This window comes from Drosophila eugracilis, unplaced genomic scaffold (assembly GCF_018153835.1).
Source record: "Drosophila eugracilis isolate 14026-0451.02 unplaced genomic scaffold, ASM1815383v1 contig_1765, whole genome shotgun sequence".
Classification (NCBI taxonomy): Eukaryota; Metazoa; Arthropoda; class Insecta; order Diptera; family Drosophilidae; genus Drosophila; species Drosophila eugracilis.
Genome location: NW_024572605.1, coordinates 2287841 through 2302041, shown reverse-complemented (window position 1 = coordinate 2302041; position 14201 = coordinate 2287841). Strand labels below are relative to the sequence as shown.

At 43.2% G+C, this 14201-nt stretch overlaps 6 protein-coding genes across 9 annotated transcripts; 2 read left to right on the top strand and 4 right to left on the bottom strand.

Moving 5' to 3' along the window:
• Positions 1-579: 579 nt before the first annotated feature.
• On the top strand, positions 580-3962 carry LOC108109262 (glucose-6-phosphate exchanger SLC37A2). 3 transcript variants are annotated; one of them, XM_017217745.2, is made up of 8 exons: positions 580-664; positions 1287-1510; positions 1606-1757; positions 1814-2382; positions 2498-2533; positions 2654-2864; positions 2961-3109; positions 3169-3962. In XM_017217745.2, the coding sequence occupies exons 2-8, from the start codon at positions 1377-1379 to the stop codon at positions 3538-3540; spliced, it is 1623 nt and encodes a 540-aa protein (XP_017073234.1). In that variant the 5' UTR covers positions 580-664; positions 1287-1376; the 3' UTR covers positions 3541-3962. The 3 variants fall into 3 exon arrangements, with proteins under 3 accessions (XP_017073234.1, XP_017073236.1, XP_017073235.1); XM_017217746.2 differs by lacking the exon at positions 580-664 and adding an exon at positions 802-903; XM_017217747.2 differs by lacking the exon at positions 2498-2533.
• Positions 3963-3983: 21 nt separating this feature from the next.
• Positions 3984-8913, bottom strand: LOC108109261 (probable multidrug resistance-associated protein lethal(2)03659). Its single transcript, XM_017217744.2, has 6 exons — positions 8822-8913; positions 8093-8323; positions 5614-7840; positions 5402-5552; positions 4391-5339; positions 3984-4333 (listed from the first exon to the last, which is right to left on the bottom strand). Exons 1-6 carry the CDS (start codon positions 8902-8904, stop codon positions 4030-4032), a joined length of 3945 nt encoding a protein of 1314 aa, XP_017073233.2. The 5' UTR covers positions 8905-8913; the 3' UTR covers positions 3984-4029.
• Positions 8914-9450: 537 nt separating this feature from the next.
• LOC108108896 (ceramide-1-phosphate transfer protein) lies at positions 9451-10658 on the bottom strand. Of its 2 annotated transcripts, XM_017217118.2 has the most exons (4): positions 10598-10613; positions 10398-10528; positions 10121-10338; positions 9451-10060 (listed from the first exon to the last, which is right to left on the bottom strand). In XM_017217118.2, exons 2-4 carry the CDS (start codon positions 10433-10435, stop codon positions 9765-9767), a joined length of 552 nt encoding a protein of 183 aa, XP_017072607.1. In that variant the 5' UTR covers positions 10436-10528; positions 10598-10613; the 3' UTR covers positions 9451-9764. The 2 variants fall into 2 exon arrangements, with proteins under 2 accessions (XP_017072607.1, XP_017072606.1); XM_017217117.2 differs by having other exon boundaries at positions 10398-10658.
• A 138-nt stretch (positions 10659-10796) lies between these two features.
• Positions 10797-11998, bottom strand: LOC108108918 (SAGA-associated factor 29). Its single transcript, XM_017217169.1, has 3 exons — positions 11853-11998; positions 11409-11795; positions 10797-11338 (listed from the first exon to the last, which is right to left on the bottom strand). The coding sequence occupies exons 1-3, from the start codon at positions 11889-11891 to the stop codon at positions 10895-10897; spliced, it is 870 nt and encodes a 289-aa protein (XP_017072658.1). The 5' UTR covers positions 11892-11998; the 3' UTR covers positions 10797-10894.
• A 326-nt stretch (positions 11999-12324) lies between these two features.
• Positions 12325-12967, top strand: LOC108109076 (60S ribosomal protein L29). Its single transcript, XM_017217435.1, has 4 exons — positions 12325-12358; positions 12418-12442; positions 12617-12724; positions 12791-12967. The coding sequence occupies exons 3-4, from the start codon at positions 12623-12625 to the stop codon at positions 12917-12919; spliced, it is 231 nt and encodes a 76-aa protein (XP_017072924.1). The 5' UTR covers positions 12325-12358; positions 12418-12442; positions 12617-12622; the 3' UTR covers positions 12920-12967.
• On the bottom strand, positions 12959-14176 carry LOC108109075 (queuosine salvage protein). Its single transcript, XM_017217434.2, has 2 exons — positions 13829-14176; positions 12959-13767 (listed from the first exon to the last, which is right to left on the bottom strand). Exons 1-2 carry the CDS (start codon positions 14085-14087, stop codon positions 12992-12994), a joined length of 1035 nt encoding a protein of 344 aa, XP_017072923.1. The 5' UTR covers positions 14088-14176; the 3' UTR covers positions 12959-12991.
• Between the last annotated feature and the right edge of the window lie 25 nt (positions 14177-14201).

The window sequence follows — 14201 nt, the reverse complement described above, 5'->3', positions numbered from 1 at the left end:
TTCTCTCAGGCGAGTCTGATTGAAAAGCCAGATCATGTGCATAGGGCCTTTGTTTTCCTCAGCGTGCTATCTGTTGTCAACAAACTGTAGCTATATGATGACTAATTCTTATTTGTTTATTCGGTCGCGTGTCACAAGAAATAATTAGCCATGATCTCAGGAAATATAATTCTGGGATCAAGTGTCAACCTCTAATTACAAACGTAAATCAGTTGGTAAGTTGTTAATCCCAAACAACATTACCTAAATGTGGTACGCATCAAGAAAGAAAAAACGATTTGTTCTTTTAAAAGTAATAAAAACTAACGCCCAGAAGGCTACGATTTAGTAGACGTGGATAAAATAAAGACTCAAAGTCCACTAAAATCTTTTATAATGTGGTATATAAAATAAGACATATTATTTAACTTTGCATTTTTAGTAATAAATACAAGAAGATCAAAGAAATCCCTAATGATTTTTAAATTATAACGGAAAAAGCGAAAATCAAATAAAAATACTATTTTAAAAATATACCAAGCCAAGTCACACCGAAATACAGCAACGTTCACACTGGCAGCAATAGTCGATAGGCGTCTATCGATGTTTCTCCACCTCTACATTGTTATTTATTATTTTTCCGACGGAGTAATGTTTACTGCAGCTGTTTAATGTGTGATTAACGGTAATAATAAATGTCAAAAGTTCTTTTTCAATGTCGCACTATTAAGACCAAAGCACTCTGTTAACTTCCGGATGATTTTCGCTTTTTGGGGGCGACAATAAACAAAAGAGTTATAGGTTTGACCGAAGTCGAAGATAAAATACTCTGTAAATTGATTAGGACAAGTGATAAAAAAGTAAATAAACTTTGATGGATATATATTATGAAAAACAATCACATGTGATAGCGTTATAAACGAGGTAACTGTCGGCGTTTTTTTAGATAAAGTACTTGCTACTCCTTATCACAAACCGAAGAACACTATCAAAGTTGGAAAATTTTCGCCAACGCAGCAGAATAGTGAAGCCAAAGCCAGCGGAAACGCATTTTATTTTACGACTCAGATACGAAGCGTCATTGTTGGAGCGGATTGAATGGAACGACGTAAACAAGAAAACTACAGAAACATATGTTGATAAGGTCGGATATTGAATCCGCACTCAATTCCACGGCCTCAGAAAAAACCGCGCGACCCACTCTAACATATTACCTGAACCTCAACCCGCGAAACAGAATATGTATCTCGAAATGAGTCACTCGAGAGTCAAATCACTCACCTACCTGTTGATTATTGTTCTTTCAGGTAGCTGTTTTTTTGCAACCGGAACGGAAAAGGGAACTCAGCCACCTGGACGAGCCGCATTTGCACCTCGCCCACCGCCCGCGCCGGTCGATGAGAGTTCCACTGGGTTTGGCCAGAACGCGAAAGATGAGCAACAACTACAATGACGTGCCCTTCGGCATCCGGGCGGTCCAGCGGCTGTCGCGCCAATGCTGCACCCGCTTCCACGCCCGCAGAGATCTACTGTAAGTATTCGATAGCTTCTAAGGAACATTTCGGCTGAAAATATATGAATGAAATAATGAATATTATTCATTTTTCTTCTTCATTTTCTTTTCAGCTACAAGATGTCTGTCTTCGTGCTAACGTTCCTGGCTTACGCCTGCTACCACATGTGCCGCAAACCCATATCTGTAGTTAAGTCGGTGCTCCAAGGAAACTGTTCAACCGCGCTGGCCGCATCGGGGCAGGAATGTGGATATGCGCCCTTTGGTGAGTTTTTTCGTAAAATTTTACTACACTTCTCTAACAAAGTACACAATTTTCAGATGTTCCCGATGCAACCACGCTCTTTGGGATGTTGGATTCGGCCTTCCTCTTCTCCTATGCCATTGCCATGTTTGCTTCAGGTTTCGTGGCGGAGCGAGTTTCCCTGCGATATTTCCTATCCATGGGCATGATCCTCACCGGAGTGTTCACCTATATGTTTGGCATTGCCCGAACCTCTAATATCCATAGTTTGTGGTATTTTGTTGTCGTGCAAATCTGCGCTGGCATCTTCCAAACGACGGGATGGCCAGGAGTCGTAGCCCTTGTAGGACGGTGGTTTGGAAAATCAAAGCGTGGATTGATATTTGGCATATGGAACAGCCATACCTCAATTGGAAATATTCTGGGCACGTTGATAGCAGCGCATTATGTTGAAACGGATTGGGCCCTGTCGTTTGTGGTGCCTGGCATCATAATTGCAGCCGTAGGCTTTTTGTTATTTCTTTTCCTGGTCGACCAGCCAGAGATAGTGGGTTGTTATCCACAGGCTGGTCAGCAAGATCGGCGAGTGGCCAACGAGTCCGATGACGAACAGGATGACGAGGAGCAGGTGCGCCACAACGATGCCGTAAGTATTACTTGCAGTTTTTATTTATTGATGTTCTGCGTGCGGTGTATATTACCTATGGTCTCTCCATTATGTTGCGATTTTGATTTCTAAAACGTACTTTGCTCGGTCGTAGTTTGTGGTCAAAATGGGGTACGACTCTTCGGAAACCGTAAGTGCATGAATATATGTTTGCTTTTCTCGTTGTGTTGGCCAATATTGCTTGTGTACATTTTGCGCTGTTCTTTGCCCTTGGTTTTAAATAGAAAGCTCATGTGTTTCTCTTTTGCAGGAAATCAACTACAGATCGGCGCCCACCGAGCGTACTCCAATCCTTTCTCGATCCCAACCAGCGGCACAGCACAGGGGTCATGGAAGACCCATCAGCCTGATCGACGCTTTATACATACCAGGAGTGGTAGAGTTTTCGCTGTGCTTGTTCTTTACTAAGCTGGTTAGCTATACCTTCATGTACTGGCTGCCCCTCTACATTCAGAAATCAAGTGAGTACTTGGAAATCCATATTTATATTGAATAACTCCCTTTATTCCTCCTGTACAACGATAAACGTCTTCTAAATTGTATAATTTTTTATGCAGGTACATTGGGTCCTGAACTGTCCGCTGACTTATCCACGCTTTTCGATGTGGGCGGTATTTTGGGAGCTATAGCTGCGGGCTACCTATCGGATGTAAGCGGGATGTCGGCTACAGTCTGCACAGGCATGTTGTTCATTGCCTCACCCATTGTAAGTCTTCTTAATAAAGCACACATTCCATTATGACTAAAACTAATATATGTTTTCAGCTGCTGATGTATCAACAATATGGTGCTTTGTCACTGACGTTTAGCATAGTGCTTCTGATTGTAGTCGGGATCTTTGTGAATGGACCTTATGCTTTGATTACAACTTCAGTAAGTGCGGAGCTCGGCCAGCACAGCTCCCTGGAAGGCAATGCCAATGCCCTAGCTACCGTTACGGCCATTATCGATGGTACAGGGTCAATTGGAGCAGCAGTTGGTCCCCTACTTGCCGGGCTCATCTCCACCGCCGGATGGCAGTATGTCTTCCACATGCTCATCGCTGCCGATATCATTGCCATGGTGCTGCTGGGGCGATTGGTCTTCAAGGAGTTCGCCGCGCTGCGCCGCGCATCACATCGGATCCGGATTGAATAGCAGGAAGAAGCGGCAATGCCCGCCGAATTGAATCTGGTTTGACCATATTTATTTTTGTTTTTAGCGTTCTGTGTACATAGCATGGCATTTGTACAGCTTACATAGAAAACGTTTTGTTTCCATTCGAGAGCATATCGGAGTGTTTCTGATCCTAGTTTTACCCAATACATGTCAATATCTAATGTTATTTTAAATGGAATGATTACAATCATCCTAGGCTATTCATCAAGTTTACAGTTTTGATATATTACCTACATACATATACATATATACATCTATTTTGTAATCTTGTGTGTGCGCGCGTGTGTCAGAGTCTCCTCGTTTTAAGTGCCGAACTATCATTAGAACTAGCGTAATACTACTGCTATGTAAATACACTTTATCGTACACTTTTCGTACCAATAAAACCGAATTTGACTGTTCTCCGAGGCAGTACAATTTCTAAAGCCACCGCTTGAGGTAGATTCCGTTTCTGAATGTGACTTCTGCTCATTCCTCCAGTCGATCTTCTGCTATTGCAAGAGAGTCTCTCTTGTTGCGTCGCATATAACTTTCTGCAGCAACCTTTTTCAGGAACTTAACGGTAGCAGCATCATTTTGATTGACCAGTTTAAGAAGAGCTCCATCCTTACGAAGCAAGAGCTTGTGTGGTGCCCCGAATTCCACAATCTTTCCAGCATCCATTACCAGGACACTATCATTATCCATCACTGTGTGCAGTCTATGAGCGATTGTGAAAACAGTGCACTCAGCGAATTTGGTATGGATGGTTTCTTGGATCAGAATATCTGTTCTGGTAGGTCAACAGGTTATTAAAAAAATCTGTATGGGCTACATGTTTAATACTTACTCGGTATCCACATTTGCAGTTGCTTCATCCATAACTAAAACTCGATTCTGTCGCAAAATAGCTCTTGCCAGGCACACCAGCTGCCTTTGACCCATGCTGAAGTTAGAGCCACCGTCCTGCATATGACACGAAAGACCACCTTCCAAAGTGGCAACGTGTTTCTTTAGTTTTACATCTTCCAATGCACTCCATAGCGATTCATCGCTTTTCTCATCAAAGGGATCCAGATTGAAGCGTAGAGTTCCAGAAAACAGCACTGGATCCTGGGGAATAATTGAGATTCTACTGCGCAGGTCGTGAAGACCCAATTGGCCAATATCCAGGCCATCGATCTCGATGGTCCCTTCATTGAGAGCCAATCGAAAAAGTGCTTGAATAATGGATGACTTTCCCGCTCCCGTACGTCCCACAATGCCAATCTTCTCCATGGGCTGAGATTCAAAATTAAGACCTTTCAAAATATTCTCATCGTCCGGAGAATATCGCATCCGGAGATCCCTGAACCGAATATGACCTGCCTGAGGCCATTCATCGGCTAGATTTAAAGTCTTTGGACTCTCCAGGGGTGGCTCCGATGGCATCTTGGCGTACTCCAACACTCGTTCAACGCTGGTCATGTTGTTTTCCATTTCCGCCGTCTGGCGCATTCCCCACTGACACATGATCACCAAAGTCATAGACTGCGTGATGGCCAGACCAACATCCCCACTGTAGAAGCTCTGATTAATAACCAGGAAACTGAAAGTCACGGCCAGGATATAGACTACGCAAATCAGATCCGTCCAGAAGGAAAAAGCCCGATTGGCGCTTACATAAAGAAAAAGAGCAGAAGAGTTTGTGTTCTGGTGGCCATGGAAAGTCTGCTCCAATTGTGGCATGGCATCCATAGATCTAATGGTCGCGTGGCCATGGAAGGTTTGATTCGTATGAGAATATATTGGACTGCGGGCTGTTTAGTTAAAAAGTTTAAATATAAGAAAATGTTGATTATTTAAATTGATTTAAACCTACTCAAACTCTCAATCCTCTTCAGACTTCGACTTGCGCCTATATAAAGGGCACGGCACAGATACAGTAGCAACACCATTATAGCCGCTGGGATGAGGAGCCAGTAGTTAGCAATCGCCACGATCACCAGCACAGCCACCACATCCACCAGGAACTAAGAGGCGTTAAAAGCACAGGTTAAGCCAGAAATAAGTGTGGATATCGAGCGAACATACCTGAAGACAGTCCATCATAGCCTGCGGCAGGGCTACATCAACATTCTGAATGTCACTGGAGAAACGGTTAAGCACTCTTCCCGAAGGATTGGCATTGAAAAAATACATCCAAGCTCGGATTATTCCATGGTAAAGCTGATCGTGCAACGTCAATGAGATCCGCAGACACATGAAAAAGAATCCAAAGGTGCGCAGCAAGAATAGAGCTAGAGTGAACAATAGGAGCACCGTGTACCAGGTGACCATCTTGGTCCGCACTGCCTCGTCTACCGATTCATATTCACGTTCCTCTTCCCAAGTTGCCCATCGTGAAATAAAGATGTCCATGAGCGCCTGACATCCTCGGGCGAAAACAAACATGGAAAGCACCAAGCAAGCAAGGAATGGAGCTCCAAGAGCATGAAAGTATGCCTTGTAGGTCTCGTAGCTGACGGCTCCTTGTAGTTGCTGCTCAGCACGACCGTCCTCATCTTGGCTTACGGCTGGATCCCCTTCCTCGTCCTTGCCAAGCTGCTTTGACGTCCTGTCCACTTGGCTGAGCACCCGCTTTACTTGCTGCTTGTCCGCCTCGATGGCCTCCAAATCCAGAGCAGCATGATGCGTGATAACGTCTTTCAGTTCTTCATAACTACCCTGCTCGGTGAGTTTACCTCCTTCCAAGAGCAGCAGGTGATCCACAGTCTTTAGCAACTGAACATGATGGGTAACCAAAATGCGCATTTTTCCATCTAGCAGCCGATGAAAGCACTTGTCCATCAGCAGTTTTCCCACTTGGGCATCAACGGCAGCTAGGGGATCATCAAATAGGTAAATATCCGCTTGGCGGTACACAGCCCTGGCAAGGGCAATTCTGGCCTTTTGTCCACCACTCAGGCTGATTCCCCGCTCTCCAACAATAGTGGCATCCCCTCGGGGCAGCAATTCCAGATCCTTGTCCAATTGGCAAGCATAAACTACTGACCGATATCGCTTCTCTTCGTACTGTTCCACAAACAAGATATTCTCCCTGATGCTTCCCTGGAAAACCCACGGCTGCTGGGCAGCATAGCTTATCCTGCCATGGATCTCAACGCGTCCCTGCATCAGCTCAATCTCACCGAGAATGGCATGGAGTAGGGTGCTCTTTCCAGAGCCCACATTGCCCACAATGCCAACAAACTGATTGGCGTTGATGTGGAAGGAGATACCGTCAATATGGGGCTTCCTGGGATGTTTTATGCTCGGCTTATCCCAACTTGCGCTGACTCTTTGGAAACTCAGGCACTTCCCCTCACTTTTTACGCAATGAAGGCGACCACTCTGCGCTAGTTTCGGTTTCTCTGAACTTAACTCCAAGCCGGGATTGTCTCGGCAGCAAGACTCCTCCTCAGGCTTCTCCACTTGCAGCAGGAACTCCACCACTCGTCGTGCACTGACAAGTGTTTGTGCCCATGTGGTAATGGCCATGGGCCAGTAGTGAAGTAAGGAATCGTTCAGTAAGCCGTAGTATGAAGACAGAATAAATACCTTCTTGGACGTCACAATATCACCCACATAAACATAAGCCACCAGGCTGAGGAAGAGCGATATCTTTGAGATCATGTTCGTGCACTGCAAGGCGGCGTAGATGCTCATGGATCCCCGGATGGCCTTCACCTCCGATTGTCTAACTTTTTCAATTAATCGTCCGAAAGATTTCTCCCAAGCATACATTTTGATCACCTGGATGGCGCTGATGATTTCGTTCATTAGTTTCACTCTCTCATCCCGATGCTTTGCGGATTGGGAGCCGAAATGTGCAGCAGCTTTTGCGGCCCAAGCTTGAAGGGGTATTAAAATCACGATGAAGGCGATCCCAATCAAGGAGGTCCAGCCTACCTGCTGGTACATGAGGTAGCCAAAGATGCAGGCCTCCACTGGTCCCTTCCACAAGTCGTGAAAAAAGTAAAAAGTCAAGTCAAATTGGGAGAGATCGATTGACATCACTGAAATGGCTAGAGCTCCAAGACCTTCGCCACTGCTTGCCGAGGCACGAAGACATTTACGGTAAACCAGGCCAGCACAGGCCAATCTTACCCTCGTTCCCACCGCGAATACGTGGAACATAAAGGGATGGAATACCAAGGAGGTGACCAGGGAGCAAAGAACTATTCCCATTGCGTAGAGGTAGGCGCTCTCTTTCGTCACAGTCGTCTGGCCGTAGGCAAAGTACGAGATCAATCCTCCGAGCAGTAAAGGCTGAAAGGAGCTGTAATTAAAGCGAAATAGTGAAATGGGTTAAATTTAGAAATAACTTAAAACATATTAACATGATTCATAATTGGGAAAACCACAAATAAGTACGTACTTAATAATTCGAAAAACGATAAGATAAGAATCGCTACAATTAATGAATAAATTTAGCATTTTTTATATTGAGATCATGACTCAACAGTTTTAAGTAAAGAATTTTTAATTTATGTTATTCAGATAATTAGTGTTAACTTCCTCATGTACTTACTGAATGGTCATCTCCAATAACGAATATAGAACACATACAGGAACAAACTGCCAGCCGTAAACACGGAAAATAAGTCGCATAAGACTGGGATTCTTTCTCTTGGACTCCTTCTCCCAGTGGGGTTGCAGATTCCTGGTCAGTAATTCACTGTCAAAACTGGGTAAGTGTTCGTACAGTTTGCTGGCGTCCAATTCGTCCCGTCTACCCTTGCCAAAAACACTGTGCATCCATCTAAAGAAGGTAAAATGATAAGTACTAGTATAAGTACAATATCTTATCAATGTATCTCCATGACGGGCGGGTAGAAATTGACGGGCACTGATCCCGGGCAATACTACGTGACCATCTAACATCCAATGGTCAATCAAATTTACAATTTTGCAAAACAGGAAAAAAAATTAAAGTAATTTATTTGAAGACATTAGATTTTAATAAAATTTCACAACTTTTAAATTAATGTGTTTTGTTAGTTTCTGGTTTGTAAACTTTATGGAATCCATTAAATAGAAATGCCGCCATTAACTCCTGGGCAATTCATATATCCGAACTATTTGTGATAAATAGCCCCCGATATGGTTTATGAGCAGACCCAAACACCAAATACCACTAGAACCTAATCGCTTGTCATAAACTATTCACTGATTGACCATGGCCATGGATTCACTTTTTGTGATCCGATTTTCAACAGGATTTTCACTTTTAATCCGTAATAAAAGAATGACGACTCACAGGAACAGCCACTTTGAGATTATATTGGCCTTGATAAACGGATTAGGTTCGCGTTTCGGATTTGTTTGCTTGGAAGCATCCATTGCCCCATATGTTCGCGACGGTTGACGAATTCAAAATGAGCCAAAACGGACGGGTAAAGGTGCTTTTAACGTCGGTTGATTATTTACCCGGAGAGCCACCATCTTCTACGCTTTTGCACTTGGCACAACGCCTGTCCGTCCGGCGATAAAATGGTCAACCTAACACGTTTCTTGGCTGTTCTTAGCGCTTTGATAGTGATACGAAGTGATAGTGGTAAAGGCGTAATCGATAGCGCAATTAACCTGCAATTCAAATGGCGGCCATTACTGCAATTTGCGCCCCAAATTTAGATTGTTAAACCCAAGTGAGGCAATAAATCTTGACTGGATTCTGAGGATATGCGGGAGTTTTAGCGGTCTTTGTCTTGGACCATAACAAGACCCAGATAGCCCGAGGTTTTGCATCCCAAGTTGACTTTTTATGGAGCAGCATTCTCTAAAAGCTTATCTAATCAAGGCCGTTTATTATGCTATTATTTTCGGCACAGACACGAGAAACTATGTTTGCCCAAGTTGACCGAGTTCAATACACCCAGATAAGGCAAGTTTTTCATTCATGACTAAAGCTTTTATTGCGTTAAATTACGGGGGATTTTAGAAAACATTGCACAGCCCATGGACAAGGCGATATATGAGCGAATACAGGCAATTTAAAATGGGACTTAAAAACTTACAGGCTTAGAAAGCAAATACTTGCAGTTACATATCAACACAGACAATTTTAGCTAAATAAACTATGTTGGCGAAGTCACTAGATCTGATAGAGCAGTAGATACTAATATTATAGAAATATATATCATATTCAATATTAGTGATTTACTCTATTAAGTCCTGTGACTACCCCAGGTTATTAGTAGATTCTAAGGCAGGCTGTGGAGGTCATGGAGTGTATACAACTGTTCCGTGCGATCGTAGTTAGTTCGCATATGTTCCAGCATAGGCGGCAGGTTCTCCTCAGCTGCATGCACATCAAAACAGACCTTTTTCAAAAGATCTCCACGCGTGGGCATGGCATACATTGCCAGACGGGCTCCTTTCCGGATGAGGAATGAATGATGTTTGCCTAGGGTGTCATCATAGGCTGCCTTGCATACGTCTACGGTCTTCTGGTCGTCAGGTATCGCTTGAATCCGGTTGAGAAACTCGTAAACGAAGTCTAGATAAGACAGACCTAATCAATTAGCCACTGTGGCAGTGGGTGAACCATACCACTTACCCAGTCCGCGATGGAGACGTAGCAGAGTGCGACTCCCGGAAACATAACCCTTCTGATTGAGTAACTGGGCCTCCTTTTCATACTCCAACATAGTACTGAAGGTATTAAAGTGCTCCTGTTTCTCTGAGTCCGTGGCCCTCAAGGCGTATAATATATCTATTTTGCTACGCACATCGCTGCTGACAAAACTAAAGACACTGCCCATCAGCTGGAAGAACCTGCGAAAAAGACAAAACTATGAGGAACTAAACATTCAACTAAAAATCCAATCGTGTACTTCATTATTTCCTCGTAGGCTGCCAAGTAGGCGTCCATTTGAACATCATTCTCATCAAGTAGGCTGCTCTCAAAAAGAGTTGAGACTTTCAAAATGTCAAAGCAATTCCCAGTTTCCACGGTGCCATTATTCTGCGTCGCTAGCCCAGTTTCACTCATATTATTTAACTGTGTTTATTCTTTGTTTTGTTACGAGCTTACTTCAATAACTATAGGTCCGATTGGTTTAATGAAGCTTCCATTTATCTAAGAATGATTGGTCCCGATAAGTGTAATCAAATGACGCATCCTGTTATCGATATAAGAAATATACTAAAAACGTAAATGAAATTCTTTTTCTTCATCCTAAACACAAACCATATTGAGGAGCCTAAGCAGAACCAAAAGTTAAAATAAATTATTAGATAAGAACAAGTCTTTATTGGTATTTTTCCTTGGAGATACAATTTTAAAAAGTTATTCCTAAGCTAACCTATAATTAAGGGTACGTGTAATTTCTTAAGCCGATGAGAGATTCCCGCTGCCACTGCCAGACCCTTTTTTTGTTGGACGATAAGCAATAACATATCGCTGAGCTACAGGCAAGGGTTCTGCGTAACCATTCATGTAAGACGAATCCTCGAAGAGCACCTCGTAGTCCTCTGTGGCGGTCTGCGGCAGGCGGTGCACGATGGCTTTGTAGAAGCAGGTGGTTTGTGGATAGAGCGCCATCACCACCGTATCCTTGGGAAACAAGGCGTGGCCATCGGTCTCGGGATTAGCACGCATCAGGGGTAGAGGAATGACCTTCCGCTTGCTCAGCACATGGCGGTCCTTCTGCTCCTCGTCGATGTCAATCACGTCATATTTGTTTTGACGATGCAGGAACTGCACTACTTCTGCCAAGATCCAGTTCTCCTCTTCGTCGATTCCTTTGGCTAAGGCTGCCACATTGTCGCCAACCTAAAACACAATTTTACGAAATTTATCAATATTTAGTTTGTTTAAGTAATTCTACAGATTTTAAGCAAACCTTGGCCACATAGTTTCCCTCGGCGGGAATGGCTCCACATAAAGCCGGTGCTCGTTCTCCTAGTTTGCCAACGAATAAAGGTAGCGTTTGTGCGGATAGTTGCACCATTTTCATTAGGGCTCCTCGTCGAATGGCCTCCTTGTTTCCAGCATTTCGGGCTTGGATACGCCTCTCGTTGCGAATACTGCGGATTTCGTGGATCTTAGCCAAGGCTGCTCGAATTGTGGCCTCCTCTTGTGAAGCCTCCATTAAACTGGCCTTGAGCAGAGGTTTAACCTTTTGATTGGTGGCATGAAGCGATCGTACTAAGCTAGAAATGGAGTTTTCTGCCCGACGGCGCTCCTCGTCCACAATGTGAATATGTTGTTGAATATCCTTCAGCCGATCCTACAGTAAGGTTCTTAAATAAACAAATAAAGCACATTACTATATTTGATACTGTACCTGAATCTGTTGAGCTGCACTCTCTGCGGTTAGTGGCATCTTAACTTTTTATAATATTTTTAAATATCAAAATTTCTATTAAGTTGTTTATTTTTGCAATGCAAACAAAAACAAAAAGCAGACAACGCTTAGTGTCTCTCACATATATGATATACCAAAACTATCGCAAGTTATATATACCAAATTTAGTATTATTTAGCACTTGGGACAAATTTAAAATTTTGTAAGTTTTGTTAACATTAATATTATATATTTAAAATCACTTCTTAGGTGCGTTAAATTTTTTAGAAAGTACAACTTAGCAGGGGGAGAAGAAACATTATTTTCATCTTTATTCAGAGCCAGCTGTTAGTTATTTGTTTTAAATGATGAATTTCTATCAACAGAGTGCGCTTAACAGCACGCAAATAACAGCACACTGACTTCACGTGTTTGGTGTTTTTTAGGTCCTTTTTTCCGCTATATCACAGCCACTCTAGCCTTCCCTTCTTTTCTATCGCGTTTCCGTAAGTGTGCTCCGCATTTTTCTTACTGCTTATTTTTTACAGAAAATCTTTATTTGCAGCTAGGAATTCCAGTGTGCGAAAAACGTATGTGGCAAATACCAAATTGTTTAAATGATAAATCCAAAAAGTTTTGGATTTTCACGAAACCTTAGCAATGGCTAACAAGTAACCCAATTTGTCACCGCCACACAAATTATAATGGAAATTATTTTCTGATTTCATGTCCACCTCTTACGGAACTTCGGATTTACGAATTAGTTTAAGATGGCCAAGTCCAAGAACCACACAAATCACAACCAGAACAAGAAGGCCCATCGTAATGGCATCAAGCGCCCTCTCCGCAAGCGCCACGAGTCCACTCTGGGTGTAAGTATTTATAAATATTTGGTAATACACCTGGAGATATGTAATCATCTCTGTTTTCCCAACCAGATGGATGTCAAGTTCCTGATCAACCAGCGTTACGCCCGCAAAGGAAACCTTTCCCGCGAGGAGTCCGTGAAGCGATACAACGAGCGCATCGCTGCCCAGCAGGGCAAGCCCAAGCCCGTTACTTTGTAGATGATTTCCCCGATTTTGGATCATTAAAGGACAAATCAGTTTAACAAATATCCGTCTTTATTTGCCCACTGATTAGTAGTAGATGCTCACAACCTTGTGGAAGGGGATGTGCTCCAAGTCGGCATTATGCTGACGCCGGTAGTCCCACAGGTATTGGTCGATCACAATGGAGTTTACATTATCAAGTGAGATCTCGGGGTGCTGCTCCTGGAGTACTTTTATTACCGCATCCCTGACTTGTTCAATGATGTATATAGATGCGCCTCGTATTTCCACCTCCCTGGGATCGCCGTTTTCCAGAATAGTGTCCGACTTTAGGAACTCCATTAACTCATGGGAATACTCCAAGCTTCCAAAGTGCACCAGCACCTGAGGAACGCGATAGTCAGCGAACATCGTTATCTGCTCAATGTCCTTGAAATAGCCAAGACCTTGACCCCTATAGCAGGACCAGACATCGGCCACTAGAATCTGGGCTCGCTTTAAGATGGAAACTCTTTTCCCAGCGAATTCCGCCTCATCGCGGAAACAGGGAAACTCCTCCACAATGAGATTCAGTAAGCTCACAGCAGATTTCTCGGCTTTCTTAATAATATTCTCAAATTTTCCATCGTATTTCTCAATAACAACTTTTCCCACTTCATGAAGCGCCTCAAGACGTTTTTCAATAAGGGGAATCTCAGTATCCCCATCGTCAGAACGAAAAATGCTCTTCAGCGTTTTTAGATCAATATCAGAATAGAACTTGGGATTGATTACATCCAAACCTTCTTTAATGGCTCTCTTAATAGCGGCGCAAAGAGCAAAGTAGCCGGTATAGCCATCAACCTTGTATTTGGTATAGTTATCTATGAGAGATCAAGTACTTGTAAAGATAAGAGATACTTAATTATTTATTTTACGAATTACTTGGTGTCCAGAAGCAAAAGTTGAGGGTGTCCAGCACAAATACCCAATCGGCTGCTTTAGAATAATCATCCTGATTTGTATTCGGATTAGGGTGCAATTCGTGTTGCGAGAAGTTTTCCACAGCAATGCGCTTTTCTTTCAGTCCTTTGACGATTTCTTGCGTTAGTTTTTCAATGCCGGCGGGTATAATTCGAACGTGTTGAGCATGCTCTACGATAAAAGCTCCAGATTGCCGGGGATTAAGTTTTGCGTTAGACATTTCTACAATTTCATAAAAGTTTTTAACTAAGGACGTCGCTACTTTTGGCGCTGGAACAGGCGCTTGTGTTATTTAGGAGATTTCTAACTAGCAGCTGTTTGGCAACGCCACAAG